Source organism: Fringilla coelebs (assembly GCF_963513975.1).
Source record: "Fringilla coelebs genome assembly, chromosome: 2".
Taxonomy (NCBI): domain Eukaryota; kingdom Metazoa; phylum Chordata; class Aves; order Passeriformes; family Fringillidae; genus Fringilla; species Fringilla coelebs.
The window spans coordinates 39,226,024-39,242,909 of record NC_140029.1 but is presented as its reverse complement, the minus strand read 5'-3'; the positions used below and the strand labels follow the sequence as shown (position 1 = coordinate 39,242,909).

Genomic DNA, 16,886 nt, shown 5'->3' with positions numbered 1-16,886 from the left:
GGTAGAAGTGGCTCCTAGAGCAGAACTGGACCCTGTTCTCCTGACTTTTGTGGCACATTTGGACCTGAAGAAGGAAGTGTCTGTATTATGTGATACTGAGAAGGTACAGAAGCAAAGCTCCAAATGTGTATTTTGAACCAGGAAGGAAGATAGAACACAAGTACCTTCACTGCTAAGTGACACATGATCAGGGATTTGTATTGCCAGATTGGATTTAGGTGCTTCAATTGTGCTCAAGTGTCCTACTTTAGGTATGTAAGTCTTTTTGAACCTAGCCCTTAGATAGTAGCATATGTTGTCATGGAAGGTTTGAATTACAAAAGCACTAATCTGTGACATAAAAAAGCATTTTAAGTCCTACATGAATAGTTCTGCCAGTAATCAGGGATGCAATAGCATGTACTTCTAAGTGACAAAGGTTAGAGAATGTGCATCTATTGCTAATGTTTATAGCCTTCCTAATGCCACAAAACAATCACTGGAAGTTTAATGGTGGAAACCGTATCACACCAGTGCTGTGAGACTTTCATGATGATTTCGTATCTAGTATAATTTAAAAACCATAACTAAACCCTGTTTTATTGCCTATAATAAAATGTGTAGATTTTGGGTGGATTTTCATAGTCTTACTGTCACTCTTTTCTTTTATCGCATCTGAAATAAAAATGTATTTTTTTAAACTGTGGAATGAAAAAGTAGAGCACAACTAAGTGGTTTTTCAGCAGCCCCCTCCTGAAGAAGACAGTAAGAATGAAGGATTAATTTTCCAACAATTTTTTTTCCAGGCAGATATGTTCTTGCTTATGTGCAGTGTAGTAATTCACTTAGATCTTACTGAATTCAAAGTTCTAACTAAAGTATCTTGGGTGATACTGTGAACTGAGTGAAATTAGTGGGACTACTGACAAAAACAAATCCAGAACAAGATCACATCCAGGATCTAAAGCCTCTCTATCTCTAAGCTGGCCAGTAATGGTACTAAACCCCCTAAATCAGTAGTCAGGCTGTGCAATTGCCATGGTGTGAGAAGAGAGTGTCTGTCAGGAAGACATATGGAAGAGATTATCACACCATTTATGTAAAACTGCACCATCTTGGATGACCTGAGTTTTTACACATGAACTCCTTTCTCACAGCTTCCCCTCATGACCATCTAGACTCCTGCTTGGAATTCTGAGTCTACAACAGCCTTACACACTTATCTGGACTTGCCCAGGTTCAAGGGGCTTCATATTGAAACTTTCCTAAATCCCTCTCAGTCCAGAGAGAATTAAAATATACTGAATCAAATGTCTGTAAAAAGGCAGTGGCCTCCTACACACATTTTTCTCCAGTTGTAGATGTCATTGTGCTACCTGCTGTACAAAACAAAACAGAAAGATGCTGTGGCTTACCAAGTAGTATTTGGAAGTGTTCCAAGGCAAATTAACAGACTGAGCTCTAACCAGAGCTTGCCCAACCATTAGAAAACTTAGTAAGCTGTGAAAGAATGCAGTTTGCTCTGCAGTTTTCTCCCTATGAAATGTACAGACTAAAACCATTTTTGCAGTCAGTGGGAATTAAGGTCCATCTAAATGTTCTCTGTGGTTGTAGGTATCCTCACAGTGAATGAAAGACCTCTCTGCTCTCCTTTCCCCTCCATTTAAGTGAGTGCCAAAAGTAGCACTGAGCTTGAAGGGAAGAGGAGTCAAACATTTATTATATCCTGGCCACCCAGAGGGGGAAAAACATTGGTGCCTACAAATGAAGCAGCATTTGCTTGACCTTTCTGTAAATGAATTTTACTCACTAGGTTGTGGGTTTTTTTTCCTAGTGAGGATATGTTATGTCCCAAATCAGATAGTACTTTCAAAAAGTCCTTTCATTCTAAACTTACTGAATAGCTTACAAATTTGTAGGTAACCAAAAGGAATCATGGTGAAAAGTAGTAAGTATCCTACAGGTTTTGGTTTGCTATATAATTGGTACTTCTGTTTTACACATCTTTGGCTTTTCCTTTTTTGTAAGTTAATTACCTTGGTTTCTAGTCAAACCAGACTCTACAGGTTGCTTTTGTAAGCCTTGAGCCATTTATTATCAATGGACTTGCTTTTTATTGTTGTGAAATCTCTTACTCCAACAAGTTACTGTGTCAAGACGTTCAACTGAGTTCGTAGTCGCCCGTGGCCAGTGCAGCTCATGGCAGCCTTTATTAGTTGGGGACATCTGTGTAAGTCCTCAGACAGTGAACTCCAGGACAGCTGAACCAAACTTCTCTCTGAAATATTTCAAGATGTAGTTGTAGGTGATGATGTTACCTCTACAGCTGCTTTTCATGGGCAAGAACAGGAGCAGGGCAAGTTGCTACTTATGAGGCAGCATGTTTTTATTTTCAGAATACTGAGCCTTTCCAGCCATGCTGGCTGTGGTACAGCTGAAATCTCACAGCAAGCAAATATTATAGTTCCATGCAGGAAACTGTAATAGGTATAGTTACCTGGAGGTTCAGACTATCAGCACACTTAATCTTGCCTGCTACCACTGGGTCTGCCCCTCACCTTTTCCTGCATGTGTCCTGTAACAGTGGTCACTTAAGTGGTTTGCTTGGTTTTTTGTTTGTTTGTTTTGGGGGGATTATGCTTTGTTTGTTTGTTGGGTTTTTTAGGGGGTGTATTTTTTTTAAAAATGAAACAAAAAACCCATCCCATTTTGCAGCCATCTGGATGTTCTCTGCTACACAATGCAGAACCAATTGTATGGTTCTTGTCAGTGGTAACAATTTTATTGTCATATAAAATAAACAGGTCAAATGTTCTTGCCCATTTTAAATACTTGTAGAAATAAAATTTATTTTTAAATTAATACATGTTAAAAACCTCAGTATTATATAATAGGGTTAGTCATGTTTACCACACTGTCTGTACATAGCTACAAGATTTATTTTTTTCTACTCTAGATTGTATTCCATGTTTAATCTTCCTTATACTAAAAAGAAGCCCTGGTGGCTGCTGTTGGCCTGGCTATGTGTGAAAAGTTAGGCAAAAGTAGGCAAAAGCCTGCAGGACTGGGACACATTTCAGAAAACAAGTAGTTGCTTTTTCTTGTGCAGATATTTTCATGCTCTTTTTCAACACATTTTATCAGAGAAATGGAAATTATTACAGTAGGAACTTCTGGTATTTTGAGACAAAAAGCAAGTCACTAATAATGTAACCAAGCCATTTTCACAAAGTTGCAAATGCTTTGGCAGAAACTCGTTTCTAACCAACCTGCAGATGAGTTGAGGCAGTGTTGTGTGTTTTACCCATGTTCCACGTGTGGTACTCAGAGCAGTTCTCCCTGGCTTTGTCATTAAATAGCAGATTTAAAGTAAATGTTTGAAGTATAAGTTGACTGTATTTGAAGCATAAGGGTGATGAAAGTGATGCATTATGTCACTGTAGCACATTGACATTATCAATTATGTGTTATTAAACAGCTTAGCTAACTGAATGATTTACCTTGTGTTTAACTGCCTCTTTCAATTAAAAGTAGCAAATGCTGTAGAACTGGGGCACAGTCATAGAAACCATATATTTTCTCCTGTTAACACCAGCACTGCTGACATGCAAGTGATGGGAGTGTTGGCATTTTGCTACAGGCTCTAATGGGCTAGTTTAAATGGCCTAAAAAAAGTGATTAATGATTAGGAACAGGAGTGTTACACAGCTTCACAGCTCTTTTCCTCAATGCATTTCCATTTGAGTCAACCAGCTGCACGCTTGGGAGGTGTTATTTCAAAGTAGTCAACACAGGGGCATTTTTCTACTACCATTTGTTTCTATTTCTTGGGTCCCTTTGGTTGTGCAGATACAGCTAGTGTTTCCTTAAAGCTGTAAGCTTTAGTGATAAAGGAGGATATCCTCAGATTAGTATGTCTGGTGACCAATATTTAAAACTGTGGAATTCTATTGTCAAAATATTTTTACCATCACTCTGCTTACTCCTGTTTGGTTTATTGTGTTGGAAATAATCTAAAGGTTCCTCTTGGAGTAACTGAAGCACTTCATCAACCAGTACATGATTCCCCTCTGCTATTCACTTGATTTTTGCAAGCAGTAATTTGTACATTAGTCCTGCTCGTTTGTAATGGGTAACTGTCCACCCCTAAGCCCTCTATTTATATACATGGATACTCATCTACATATATATCTGTTACTGTATTTCTTTGGGATCTGAGATCAGTAGACACTGCTGCAACACTCCTACCCCAAGTAATAATTAACACTTTAACCCCTCTCGCCCCAAGTAATAATTAGGTGCCATGAGTAGAAAAAACAAGTAGATCCAAAAGAAAATTAAAAACAAGGTTGGAAAATCTAGCATCTCACTCTTTTTAATGAACCTTAGAAGAGTGAGGTGTCTAGCAGACATAACGCATTCTCTTTGCTCTTTCAAGCTAAGGCAATATCAAACACTGGAGTAGAGGGGATTGAACACTCAAGGGGAAGATATCTTGTATTTTTTTGGAAGTTTATTGCACTGTACTGAGATCTTAGAGCTTGTGTCTGAAAGTCAGCACTCGCTCTCAGGTATCGTGTTGCAAGAGAAGGAAATACATTTTCTTAGAACAGGACATTTGTGTAGTATTTTAGTTGCTAGCATTTTTTTAGTGATCAAAGTATGAAGCTAAGTCTTAGCTGTGTACAAGTTCAACCAACTTTTCTGAACAAGAAACTTAAAAAAAAGTTCATACAATGATGTGGAAGGCAGAGGGGAAAGGAGGGTTTAGGTTTAGAGCGCAGTGGTGTTGACTGCAGCACGTGTACTAGAGCCACTCTTTTGCAGAATAGAAATGATGCCAAACAGATTTGCAGTGTCTGTGGGGGAATAAGCAGTGGCTCAAAGGTGAGCACATCACCAGGCTGTCTTGTCCTTGAATGTTGTGTTCAAGGTGGTATTGTAGTTCATCTTCCTTTTTAAATGCTATTTTTAGGAAACTGAGGGTGAGGCAGGCATGCTGAAGACTCCATGTGTGTGCTTGTTCTCTGGCTTTGCAGTACCTTTGACTCAGATGGTGGACTTCAGCCAAGCATATCAGAGAAGGAAGAATCCAAAAATCATTATGGTCCAACCTGTTTCTTGAGTAAAATGTGTCCAGGTGGAGGAGGAAGCTGTAACTCTGTGGTGGGGAGTGTGGTCAGAGGCTTTGGTTAAAATGGAGTTTTTTAAGATGAGAGAATGCAGGGAGTGCAGCTGGGAGTACCCCCAGGGCTGTAATGGTGTTTTACATGGCAAACAACTACAAACCCCATCTGAGAAAAAGCAGGCCTTGATAGTCCTGGTGCTGACACAGCTACTTGTTACTTCTGAGAAATTCTCCTCTTATTTGTGCAGTACACAGAGGGGAGTTTATATGAGTTTTCTTGTGTGCATATGCCCGGGCCAGAATATGAATAATTTTTTACTACACGTGTGAAAAGCTGCTTCCTTTCTTCCTCATCCTTATCAGGACATTTAACTTATCAGTAGCCACTTTAATGTCTTGGTTGGATTTTCTATTTATTTATTTATTTATTTATATTTTATTTTTGCACGGACATTTTCTGTTTGCAGAGCCTACATTTCTAGTCCTTGGTTGGGCCAGAGGAACATCTGCTTTACGTAGTTTGCAAGTGTTACTTATTAACTCAGGCTCCCCAAATTCGGGCAGTGTGGTGCCTGTTCCCAGGCCGGGCTCAGCCTGCTACTTGTCTTTTGGAAGCACGTGTTGAAATTCATTACACACATTTATTCTTTAGTTTTCTGCTTGGCTTGGATTTGCTTCTAAGATTCTGTTTTGAGATGATGATGTAAACTATATAATAAAAAAAATATATATATTTTTCCTTAGGCACCCGTGCAGCACTTTTCCCCCTGTAGTTCATAGTAGTACTGCTTGTGGGCAGGTTTCAAAGGAATCTCATCTCCATATGGTTTTACCCGATAATCCTTTATCCACCATCTTCAGCTCTCATTCCGTTGCTTTCTTGCCTGTGGCTACGTTTCTATCTCTGCATCAATTAGCACAGTGATTTATACAACAAGCAAGCAGTTTAGAGGTAATGGTACACAATTAACATCTCATTCCACCATAAAGGGTATGCTAAATACCCCAGTCACTGCTTTCTCTGCCTGGAATTGAAATAAGTGTTTGTCCTAATTCATATGCTATCTGATGTGAAGTGGGCCTGCTTTGTACGGCACTACACCATTAATCTAATTATAGATAGCTGCAAATGAAGTGCTGTCTGAGCACAGAGACTGAAGAAAATAGCGCTTTTGTCATTTAGCATGACTCTGTGAAGCAAGATCGCACTTTACACGGCAGCATGGCAAAATGGGAATCTGAATAATATCGCTGCCTGTTGCATCTTTTCTAATTACAACAGCATTGTAAACACAACTGGGCGCTGATATAAATAGAGCTGTAGCTACGCTGTCATGTGGGTTGTAGGAGAAAATCCTTAGTGTGCTGTTGTATTAAATGATGCATCCTGATTGACAGCTACCTTGAGACTGCGCTGATGGAGTTGTCAAAGCATTGTGCGACCGCGCTGCTCCGGCGGCGGCAGCTGCGGCTCCCGCGCCGCCCGCCCGGCCCCGGCCGGGAGGACATCGCCGGCTCTCCCTCCGTCTGTCTGTCCGCTCCCGGCCCTGCCCGCTCGGCCTCCGTCTGCAGCCGAGGGAAGCTGCTTTTTGCATGGCTTTAACCCTTGGTAGGTTTCTCTAGAGTGTTAATTATGTATCACACAAGGAATGGAAAGTGGGAAGTGCGGCGGAATTGCGAGTCTAATTAAGTTTCTGCTGCTGGAGTGTGTACTACGTGGTGGTGAGGCTCCTCTCGGTTTTCTTTCCCTTTTGCTGCTGCTAGAGGCTCGTGATTTTTGTGACTGTTTTGGTATTTTTATTATTGTTATTTTTTTCATTAGCTGTCTCTGTAGCAGTTTGTTTGCTCCTCCACCGGACTAAAAGTGCTGTTATTTTGTGCAGATGTTAATGCCAATCCTCACCACCACCCTGTGGAAGCAAATTAGCTCTAGAACTCAAAACTCGGGGAAAAAAAAAGTGATTTGCAAAATGTCCTTTATCTCCTTGTTCAGTAAGGAGTCCTTGACTCTGAAAGAAGATGGTGTCTGACATCGTCGAGTGATATGGAATAAATAATTTTCCTGCTTAGATGCTGTGGTGGAAATCTAAGCAAGGGTATGGTCATGATGTTGACGTGTATAATCATTAATAAAAAAGGCAGTGTGCTCATTGTGTTTGGAACTGGAACATTGCTCGGTGTTGCTTCCACTGAGTACAGAATAATGTACTCGAGTGAATTGATGATGTCAAACCACAGGTGACAACAGTGAAGTGACTTGAGGCAGGACGTGGATTAGGAATGCTGAAGGGAAATTATGTGACCACAGTTAATACATTTCACTGGTTCCAAACCCGAGACTGTGAGGCTAGTGAAAATAATGAAGACACAGAGCAGACAATTTCTCTACTGAAATCTGAGCTACGTAAGATTTTCACCCTTCTGACCACAGGAATGACAGACATTTGAAAAACATGGTTGAACATCTAGGTAAAGCATGCTGAAAATCCACATCTGGTCAGCAGTCCAAACACTAACGTAAGTAACATATGGGTAGTGATTACTCTATAAAATCTCCAATGGAGTTTGAACATTTACAGCTTCTGGGGACATGAGTTTCAAGTGTACAGGGAAGATCATATTTAATAAACTAATGTGAGGGGTAACAGAGAGCAATTTTGAACATTTCAGTGAAGATATGCCTAATATTCTGATGCATGTAGTACAGGAACCATACCTGTGCAAGCTGCAGAATTTGTTTTAAGCACAGATGGGGTGAAATATGCCCCGGCCATCTTTTTTGTAGCAGTCAGTCTACTTGTCTACTGACTTGGGGGATCAATAGGGAATGCACTGACAAAAAACAATCCACAAAACCTGAGGTATAATTTTCAGTGTATTTGGTTTCTTCTCCCCTACCTCCACCCTGTATTGCTATTACTGGACCTTTTCTTGTGTTCTTATTTATGTCATGGAGATTTGGTAGTAAGAGGCAGTTTTGCATTTTACATAAGCGTGTAATTTAGTGGGAGAGGCAGGACAGGATGCTGTTACCCTTAGAAAATAAGTAACATCCTTTTTCCCTACTATAAGTTTTGTCAACTGACTGTGGACTCCAGTAGTCTGGTGGAAAAGAAACACCTGTTTTGTGCCATCAAAAGCTGTATGGCTCCTTTTGGTACTGCTTTATTGACTTTACTTTGGCTGGCAGAATTGGGCTTTGAAACCCTGCGGAGTGGAGCAGTGGCTGGTGACAAGTACTCATCAGCACAGATCTGATGGCTAGCAGATTTCCCTGCTCTCAAAGTCCACCTGCAATCTATTTATGACTCCAACAAATGTTTCTTCTGGTTTAGGCCAGTGGAAACCTCCTGGTCTCTATTTATAACCCAAACTTAACGACCTTCCCCAATTTACACCCCCTTCTTTCTCCCATCTCCTCCTTCTGAGCACAAAGGAAGAAAATCAGAACCTCATCCGCACTCGGTTAGCAGCATATCAAAACTTCTGCTTCCTATGTTCAGCATTGTTCTCACTAAATCAAAGGCATAGCAGCAGCGTTCGTCATGTAATGAAAATATGTGGTATTTTCTTAATTGTCTTTGTTGTGGCAGCACTGGTGAGCATTGTTTGACGTGGTCTTCCAGAGAGTCCTGTGGCTCTCACCGGGCTGCAGGCAGGGTTGGGTGAACAGCACCCTGCACCCCACTCCACAACTCCTCTCCAGGGATAAGGAGCAGCATCACAAAAGGATATTTATGCAGGTATTTAGTAGGGTCCAGTCAGCAGCAGAAATACATCAAAGGTAATCTCAGAGAAGGAACCTTTCTTTGCGCTATGTCTTTTTATATTCTGAAAGGTCATTTGTGAACCAACTGTACCAAAAAAAGGCCTTTCCCCAGAAGTTTACTGTTGTTATTTTTTACTTTTTGATTACAGTAACTTGCTTATCCCCCAAACAGACTAAAGAACAATAAACAAATACAAAAGGAAAAGGAACAGCTCATCAATAACAAAGACCTGCGTTTTAAAGCTTTGAGAGTACTGACTCTTACATCTCACTCCAAGCAAAGCAGGAGTCCTGCAGAGAAAGGAATCTAAAAGATATGAAAATTATAAAGATAGTAAAAACAATGTTTGGTAGAGATATTTTAGCTTGGTGTGGAGAACTGAGCTTTAAAGTGCAGCATACTGAGGAATGTGTTTTTCCCCCACTGCTGAATGTTGTGAAGCGCATAGGGAATTCTGTATTTCAACCCCTGTGAAATACTGTAACCTAGATGAATGCAGAAGGTCTGGCTTTCTCTTCAAGTTTAAATTTTGAAATTGGGCAGCTCAGGAGTGTTAATGTAGCTTAAAAAAACTAAATGGCATCTAAACCTAATCCTTTGAAATCATATCAAAATAGCTGCTCGGAAGAGGCAACAATACAGTCCACAAATATAACTTCTTTCTGCATTCTTCCTTTTTTTTATTTCTTTTTTTAAAACAAATATTTTCAAACTGAGTACAAAGAAGACACCAACCATGGATACTGAAACTGTGCAATTTGTTGTAATTATATTCCCCCCCATAGATTTAATGAAGGACTTTTAAGTACAATTTATCTTTGATAAATAGTCCCTCTACACAGAATGTTTATTAGATTGACAGCAGAATACACTCTGCAAGCTTTTTTTCCTTGCCACTTATGACTCAGATGAATTTTAATAGGAGTAAAAAGCTTTTATTTGCACAGTAATTTCACTTAAGGATCATATCCTTCAGAAACTGGCAGACACTTGTATGTCTTGATTGCAAAACAGACACTCAAGAGTAAAGAAACATGCATAAGATGTTATTATTTGACTTGTCACACTGCTGCAATTCTATTTGCAGCTTATGTCACCAATTCTCCTATGGGCATCGCCCGCCGTGTCCCTGCACACGGAGCGTGTGTCTGTGTGTGCTCGCACACGTGCACCTGGCAAAGAGGAGCCGCACAGCGCCCTGGACGCGGCGCCTTGAGCTGGGAGAACTGGGCTGTGCTTTGGGTGGAAATCCTGAGTGCCACAGCCTCAACGGCCTGCGGGAGCCTTGGGGTTAGAGCTGCTTTCTGCATACAAAATGGTGCTGGTTTCCCCGTGCCAGGGCAATTGTGACCGAGGCGCATGGCTGGGAATGGTCCTCAAATTTTGGGGTGCCACTTACAGCTCCAGGGAGCATCGCTGTGGCGTTTTGCTACACTTGCTGGCCTGTGGTGGCAGGATCGGTTCACGTAGCTGTTCGCCTCTGTTTCCGGTTAGAAGCGAGTATTTCTGAGCGAATGGCTACACTGTTCATCTCACAAAATGTTGTGTGTCCACACACCATTTATGGAGGAGGATAATCCTCCGTTACGGTTGTTTTAATTCGGCTTTGAAAGCTGCATTTTAAAGATGTCACTGCAGAGTTAATCACCTTTTGCATGTATTTCTAAATACCTTGTTCTGCTTCTGACAGAAGCAGAAGGTGGAGTCCCCCTTTACCTTCGCCAGAAGGATATCGGATTTTTTCTGTCCATGTAAAAATGAAAAGTAAAGACATTTTGTTGTTAATAAAACAATAGCTAATTGTTTTGGAGGAAAACATACTGTTCCAAGCAAAGTGTTGAACTTTACATCAGCAAAATACGCATTTGAATTGTAAATGCCGTCCGTCGGATGCTTATTATTAAAACCTTTGTTTAAATTATTGATGAAGCGCGGTGCTGGCCTTCGCTCGGTGTGCCCTGGCGAGGCGCAAGCATCGCACAGAGACCTGCTGCCATCTACTGGCTCCGTGCGCTCCCTCCCGGGTGCCGACCGTCCGTCCGTCCGTCTGTCCGTCTGAGGGCAGGGAGCTCGCCAAGTAATGGCAAGTTTTTAAAGACTAAAAGCTCTGGGGCCGAAATCGCGTTAGGCAATATTCATATGCCTTCCGAAGGGTTTTGTTTAAAGGGATCCTCTCACCTGAGGGTCATCATATATCCCCTCTGATTTTAATTGCTATAAAACATGCTAGAGAAAACAATACTTTCTGCAGATAGGTAATGGCTGCTGAATGGGTTTTATTGCAGATAAAGCATATTCAATACAACGAGGTTTGATTGTGCTGCTTATGCATGAAAAATCACAACTGAAATTGAATTAATAGGTTTTGATTGCAAAATCCGAGCAAATTACTAACTTCAAACATTAAATACATGGTAAATGTTTAAAAGGTAAACATAATGTTTAAGATCAGTCATGTCATTGACAGTCTGGCAGACTTTCCCAAAAGGTCAATTTCCAGTTCATCACTGCACTGGAAAAGAATCCCTTGATATTCCTTATCCACCAAAGATAATGTGCAGCAAGCATAAGGGCATTTTTGTTTTTAAATTTGAATCTCCCCTCTCTATGCCCAATTTTAAAATGAGTCTGACATCTCCTTACTGTACTTGATTCTTTGGTTTTATATGCACTTTGCTGCAGACTGGGGTTGCATATTTTTCTTTCTACATCCTGAAAATGAAACTCTGAATAAAGATTTCAAACAGTGTTTTTCAGGCACTCCCGTGAAGAACAGCTAACAGATGGATTACATAAAAACATGCCATAAAATAATGCAGGTTATTGACTGGAATTCACCAAGGTACAATTTTCTAAACCAGTCCTCTTCCTATTCTTTAGTACAAATTGCAAATACTGACGAAGGTTGCTGCGGAGCTGAGCAAGTACATGCCAGAGAAAGCAGCAGAGGACACCTCCAGCATTTTGAGATCTCCCATGCCTGGAACAGTGGTGGCAGTTTCTGTCAAGCCTGGGGACATGGTAAGAAATGTGATCTAAATATCTGTGTTTTCATTATATATGCCACAGAAATTTCACCTTGCTGCAACTGAAACTACAGGTCACATGGTTTTTTTGGTGTCTTGGTTTTGTTTCTTTTATTTTATTTTTTTTTAAGTCACCTGTAGAATAAAGTGTGCTGAAGGATGTGTGCTGTTTTTAGTTTGAATTTTAAAAACTATGAAGGAAAACCCATTCAAATTAAACTGGCTTTAAAAGAAAAAAATTCAGCCTGGTACAAGTTCATAGCAGAAACTCAAAGAGATAGCTTGGTTTTGTATCCCAAATACCTTGAGGGGCAGGACAGGTACAAGGGAGAAAATGGTAAGTAAATTCACATAAGTGTGTGTGTATCTATCTGTCTGTCTATCTATCCATCTATATCTATATAAAAAAGCTATTAGTGCTAGCAGGAGGAAATTGTTGATTTTCTGCCCTGAAGTAATGAAAATATTACTTGAAAAAAAGGGGACATGGGACAGATATTTAACTGTACCTATTTTTTTGGGGTTTTTTAGTTTTTGTTTAAGAAGCCCTTTGTTATTGTTTTGCAAGACACATGAGTTGGGAATTCTGTGCTGGGAATTTCCAGGCTTATGCGGTAGTCTTCTTGTCTTGCAGAAGGAATGAACTTGCCATACAGCAGGGCAAGGGATTATGCTGTTGCTGGTTTGGGGATTTCCAGTCCTCCTCACCTCACATTGAGTTGGAATCAAATTTTTGTTTTAAAGTTGTGTACAAACACTGTCTTGAGCTCAGCTTTATATGAAATTCTACCACACTGTATCATCTGTTATTTCTAAGGTTGTGGCCCTTATGTCTCATAACCATTGAAAATCAGGTAGTGAGAGCAGATACTGAAGTATTTGAATCAGATCGTGCATATTGATTTTAAAGTACTGTCGTGAATTAAATGATGCCATAAACATGTATGGTAGCCCTTAGATAGAAACAGAAGCTTCAGTTACAGGGTTCATAATTTATGGCAGTGAAACCTAGATTTTCTTGAAAGATGATTCAAAAATGGGATCAAGATCTGAAATTCAAAATCAGGATTGCACTTATTCCATGGCAGTCATAGATCATGCTGGCAAAGTGGTATATTTGCTTAGTTTTGCTATGATACCACCTTTGCTTTTAAAATATATGGTTGTTTCTGTCTGTACAGAGAAAACAGAGTCATCATGTTAATATTAAAGATCTGTAGGTGCCAATGTTTGTAGTAATGAAATAAAGACATTTCAGACTAAAAAGGTCTAAGTTAAGCTGGTAAGAAATTAGAAATTCTTTTAGCTTCTACACTTAGCTTTCTTGTCTATGATCTATACATGCACACACACAGTTTAGACATTTTAAAACAAAAGAACAGTATTCAGTTAAAATATTCTTTATGTCATGACATGGACTGAGGAATCTACTTTCTTTGTCAAGGGCAAAACAAGTAGATGAATGAGAACGATGATAAGCAAATATTTTTTGTGAAGAATTAGGGGAAACATTTTTAAGTCAAGGATTTTAAGACTTTAAACATTTGTTTAATATTTATTTTTGAGAAGTTAATTCTAAATGTTTCCAGCCTTCTTGCCTTGAAGAATAGTTCTTGTTGTCTTGAAAGAACATAATCAGTGGAGAAGGAGGCCAGAGCCTAAGGGATTTTAAGTAAATAAATAAATGAACCTCCCTCTACAAATCTACAAGTGGTGCTGTGCATCAGAGCACAAGTTGTTAAATAATGTGTGTGAGATTTCTTTTTTCCCTTCTCCTCTCCTGCAGCTTTTTGCTGGAGGCAGTGAGTGGCAGAGCATTTGAACAGCATAATCTATGTTCTGCTGACCTGAGCTTGTCATTGCTAATTGTGTGGCTTTAATTGCAAAAAACACATTTTCGTTATTGAAAAGGGTTTAGCTTAAATCCTTCCTTTTCAGGACTAGTGTCAAAACGGCAGAAAAAAAGCGAGCCAGGCAGCGAATGAGGGTAACATCAGCTATCGGCTCTGAATAAGCAGTGGGATGGTGGGATTCAGATTACTCCTCTTGGCTGTCTGTCACAAACCAGCTCACCCACTACAGCTGCTGAAGGCATGATGGGCAGGGAACTGTAGCTCCTTGATAAATGCAGCTCTTTTTGTTGCACTGCTTGAGAAAAGTCTAGTTTCCTTAGTGCGCTGGAGAAATGGGAATTTAAGTAGCTCCTATTCTGTGCGCTTGCCAGTGGGTTTGGCAGCTCAGATTTGCACGGTGTGTGGAAACAGCACAGCTGAAAAATGGGAGAAGGTGAGGTAGTTGTCCATCCTTCCCCTCAGGTGTTGCTGCTGTTAGCAATAAAGCTGTCAGGTTAGAGCTGCCCTGGGACTGCTTGCCCTAAGCTGTGAGCTGTGCACTACAGTGTCAGTGCAGCACAGTCCCTGTGCTCACAGAGACGCTCTCAGAGCGGTCAGCAGCACAGGGAGCTGAGCTGCCATCCCCCTCCTTCAGGTGTAACTTTACAAATGGTGAAGAAGCGCCGAGAGAGGGTCACCTCATCTTTGTGTGACTGGCCGTGCTTGCAAACCCGTGTTTATTGCCCACGGTTCAGCTCCAGGGCACCGCGCCCGGCCAGGTAAAGCACATGGCTTTGTTAGTCCCTCTCCGTGTTTCCGGAGCCAAACGAGGGGGCAGTGCTGATCTCTGGGTTCCTTTTCCCCACCCGATGTGTCATTGTTTTTACTTGAAGGGTAGTGTTCTCTTTAGGCTGCTGTTGCTGAGAAATACTTTGGTCTGGTGAAGCCTGATGGAAGATTGTGTGAGCATCCTCTATCCAGCTGGTCTGATAAGCAGTTTTCAATTTATTTTTTGCCAAAAGATATTGCATATGCAAGGAATTTATTTTCTTTTGTCTGTAAGATGATCTGTAGATTTTAGTAACACAGTGGGGAAGTGCTGTTTGTCATTTAGAGAGAAGCAGAACTTGTGATGCTGCCAATTTCTTTAGGTTTTTAGTTACTTTCTACTTTCTTTATTTTCCTTCATGTGATCAGAAGACTGTAATTAGTTGTCACTCAGTTATTCCTGGAAGCACAATGAAGGCGCTCAGAAGCAGAAAGCAACATAAACAATGAAACAGAAATCTGGCTGACTAGAAAGAAGGTTAATATTATTTAGGGAAAGAAGACTTAAATTTAGATTACATTCCTCATAACACAGTCCCATTAATATAGGAAATATATCCCTTAGTGGGGAATGAGGGTGTTTGTGTATTTGTTTTCTAAGTAGTTGTTAATGATTGTATGCATTAGGATGAAATTTGGTTTTGGAAGAATTAATTACTTTTTGGTTCCTCACGGTGCCATAGGCCAGAGAAACCACTGGACTTCAAGAGTCCAGGCAAGTAATTCACTCTGTTTTCACTAACCCTGGTGGCATCACAAGCCAGTCCTGGTAGCAAACAGCAGGATTTTTATGCCAGTGTGGAGAAGGCACTGCACATGGTTCTAATCTCACCATAGCTACCACAAACACAGCACCATAAAAACTACTAAAGCTACACAAATTCCTTTATTTACTCAGAGAGCAGGACATGGGCAGGCTCTTGAAAATACTTCTTTGGGTTGAGTTGTTTGGTGTGGTTTTTGTGCATGTAGGATTCTGTGCACTGAAAGTGCAGGCGGGGGAAAAGCTCTAGATCCTAATGGTTGCACAGGTAAAGCAGTGTTGTTGTCCTAAAGCAGACACACCCAAAGTGTTCCCACTACTGATTCCAAATTTGGTAGTCTAAACTGTCCACAGCAACAGCGATCTTAGCTGTCCTGATTGCTTTGCAGACTTTGCTATATTTTCACCTATGAACATAGCTTTTGCTTTTTCAGTTTCCTGTCTGTCAGGGATGCAAATGTGTTTTTCTTTTAGCTGTATGTTTCTGTTGGTTGTTTTTCCTTTCTAGTAACATTAGCCAGGACAGGTGTTGTTACTAAGCTGAGCATTGGTCAATAAGCTAATGCCTAATAACTGGCAGCCTAAATCACTTTAGTGAGTCCCCCCCACACTTAAATATGCAAAAGGAAAGCACCCCTGGGTGAACACTCCAATGTTTCTGAGTCTTTAAGGACTACAGCCAAAAGAAGACAATTAATTATTTTGACCAAAGTTTCTAAATTGCCTCTCTTTCCAGTAGATTAAGATAATTCCAGGTTTTGGAAGTCATCACCATTCAAGCCATTTTTTAAATGTACTTTTCTCATATAAAAATTCCTTATGATTTCAGCTAGTGTACTATGGGCATTAATACTGCATGGGATGAATATTTTCCTACCAAAATGTCAGCTGTTAAAAGTAGATGATAATTGTCTCAGTAATTTCAAAACTAGGTAACTTGAAGGCTCCTTTTTTAGTTGTAGAACTTACAAAAGACACTACTGTGTTCCCACCTTTTAAAAGTAATTTAAAAAGTTTTAAACTGCATTCATCTTTCAGTTCAGCTGTATGCATTTTATTTCAATTTCTCTTGTTATTCTTTAGAAGAATCGTTTTTAAGAAAATCTTTATTCACAATTTTCTATCTCACAAGCCTTGGGAAGTTTTTGCTATGAGAAAATATGTTTTGTTTGACCTCTATTGCTGAAATGCTCACTACTAAAAAGCAAAACAAAAGAGCTTTCTAAATTCTGTTTGTCACTACTTCATTCATTCGTGTGAAAGAAAAGGTGATGTTTTAACCTTACCTGTTGCCATCAGGCAGTTGTGTGTTTTTTAAAGCTGTATTGGTCATTCAGACCTCAAAAATCCTAAAAAAAATTCCTCTTTTCAAATCTTATACTAATTGGAATTTATTGCAGAGAAACAACATCCAGGTTAAAACAGAAAAAATGTCTTTGCTTAAGTTTCCCATTCCATTTGGATAAATATGGTATCAATAATTTAGTAAGATATTATTTAATTCAAATACTACTTTTCTCTTGTGTATGAATGTTTTTTTTCTTTTGTTTTCTTCCCATT

At 40.0% G+C, this 16,886-nt stretch overlaps 1 protein-coding gene across 1 annotated transcript in view; it reads left to right on the top strand.

Moving 5' to 3' along the window:
- The window catches only part of PCCA (propionyl-CoA carboxylase subunit alpha), a 270,787-nt gene that overhangs the window by 242,953 nt on the left and 10,948 nt on the right, over window positions 1–16,886 (top strand). Inside the window, exon 22 of the mRNA XM_084201347.1 lies at window positions 11,758–11,898. Within this exon, the coding sequence (XP_084057473.1) occupies window positions 11,758–11,898 (141 nt within the window). The remainder of the gene's footprint in view (window positions 1–11,757; window positions 11,899–16,886) is intronic.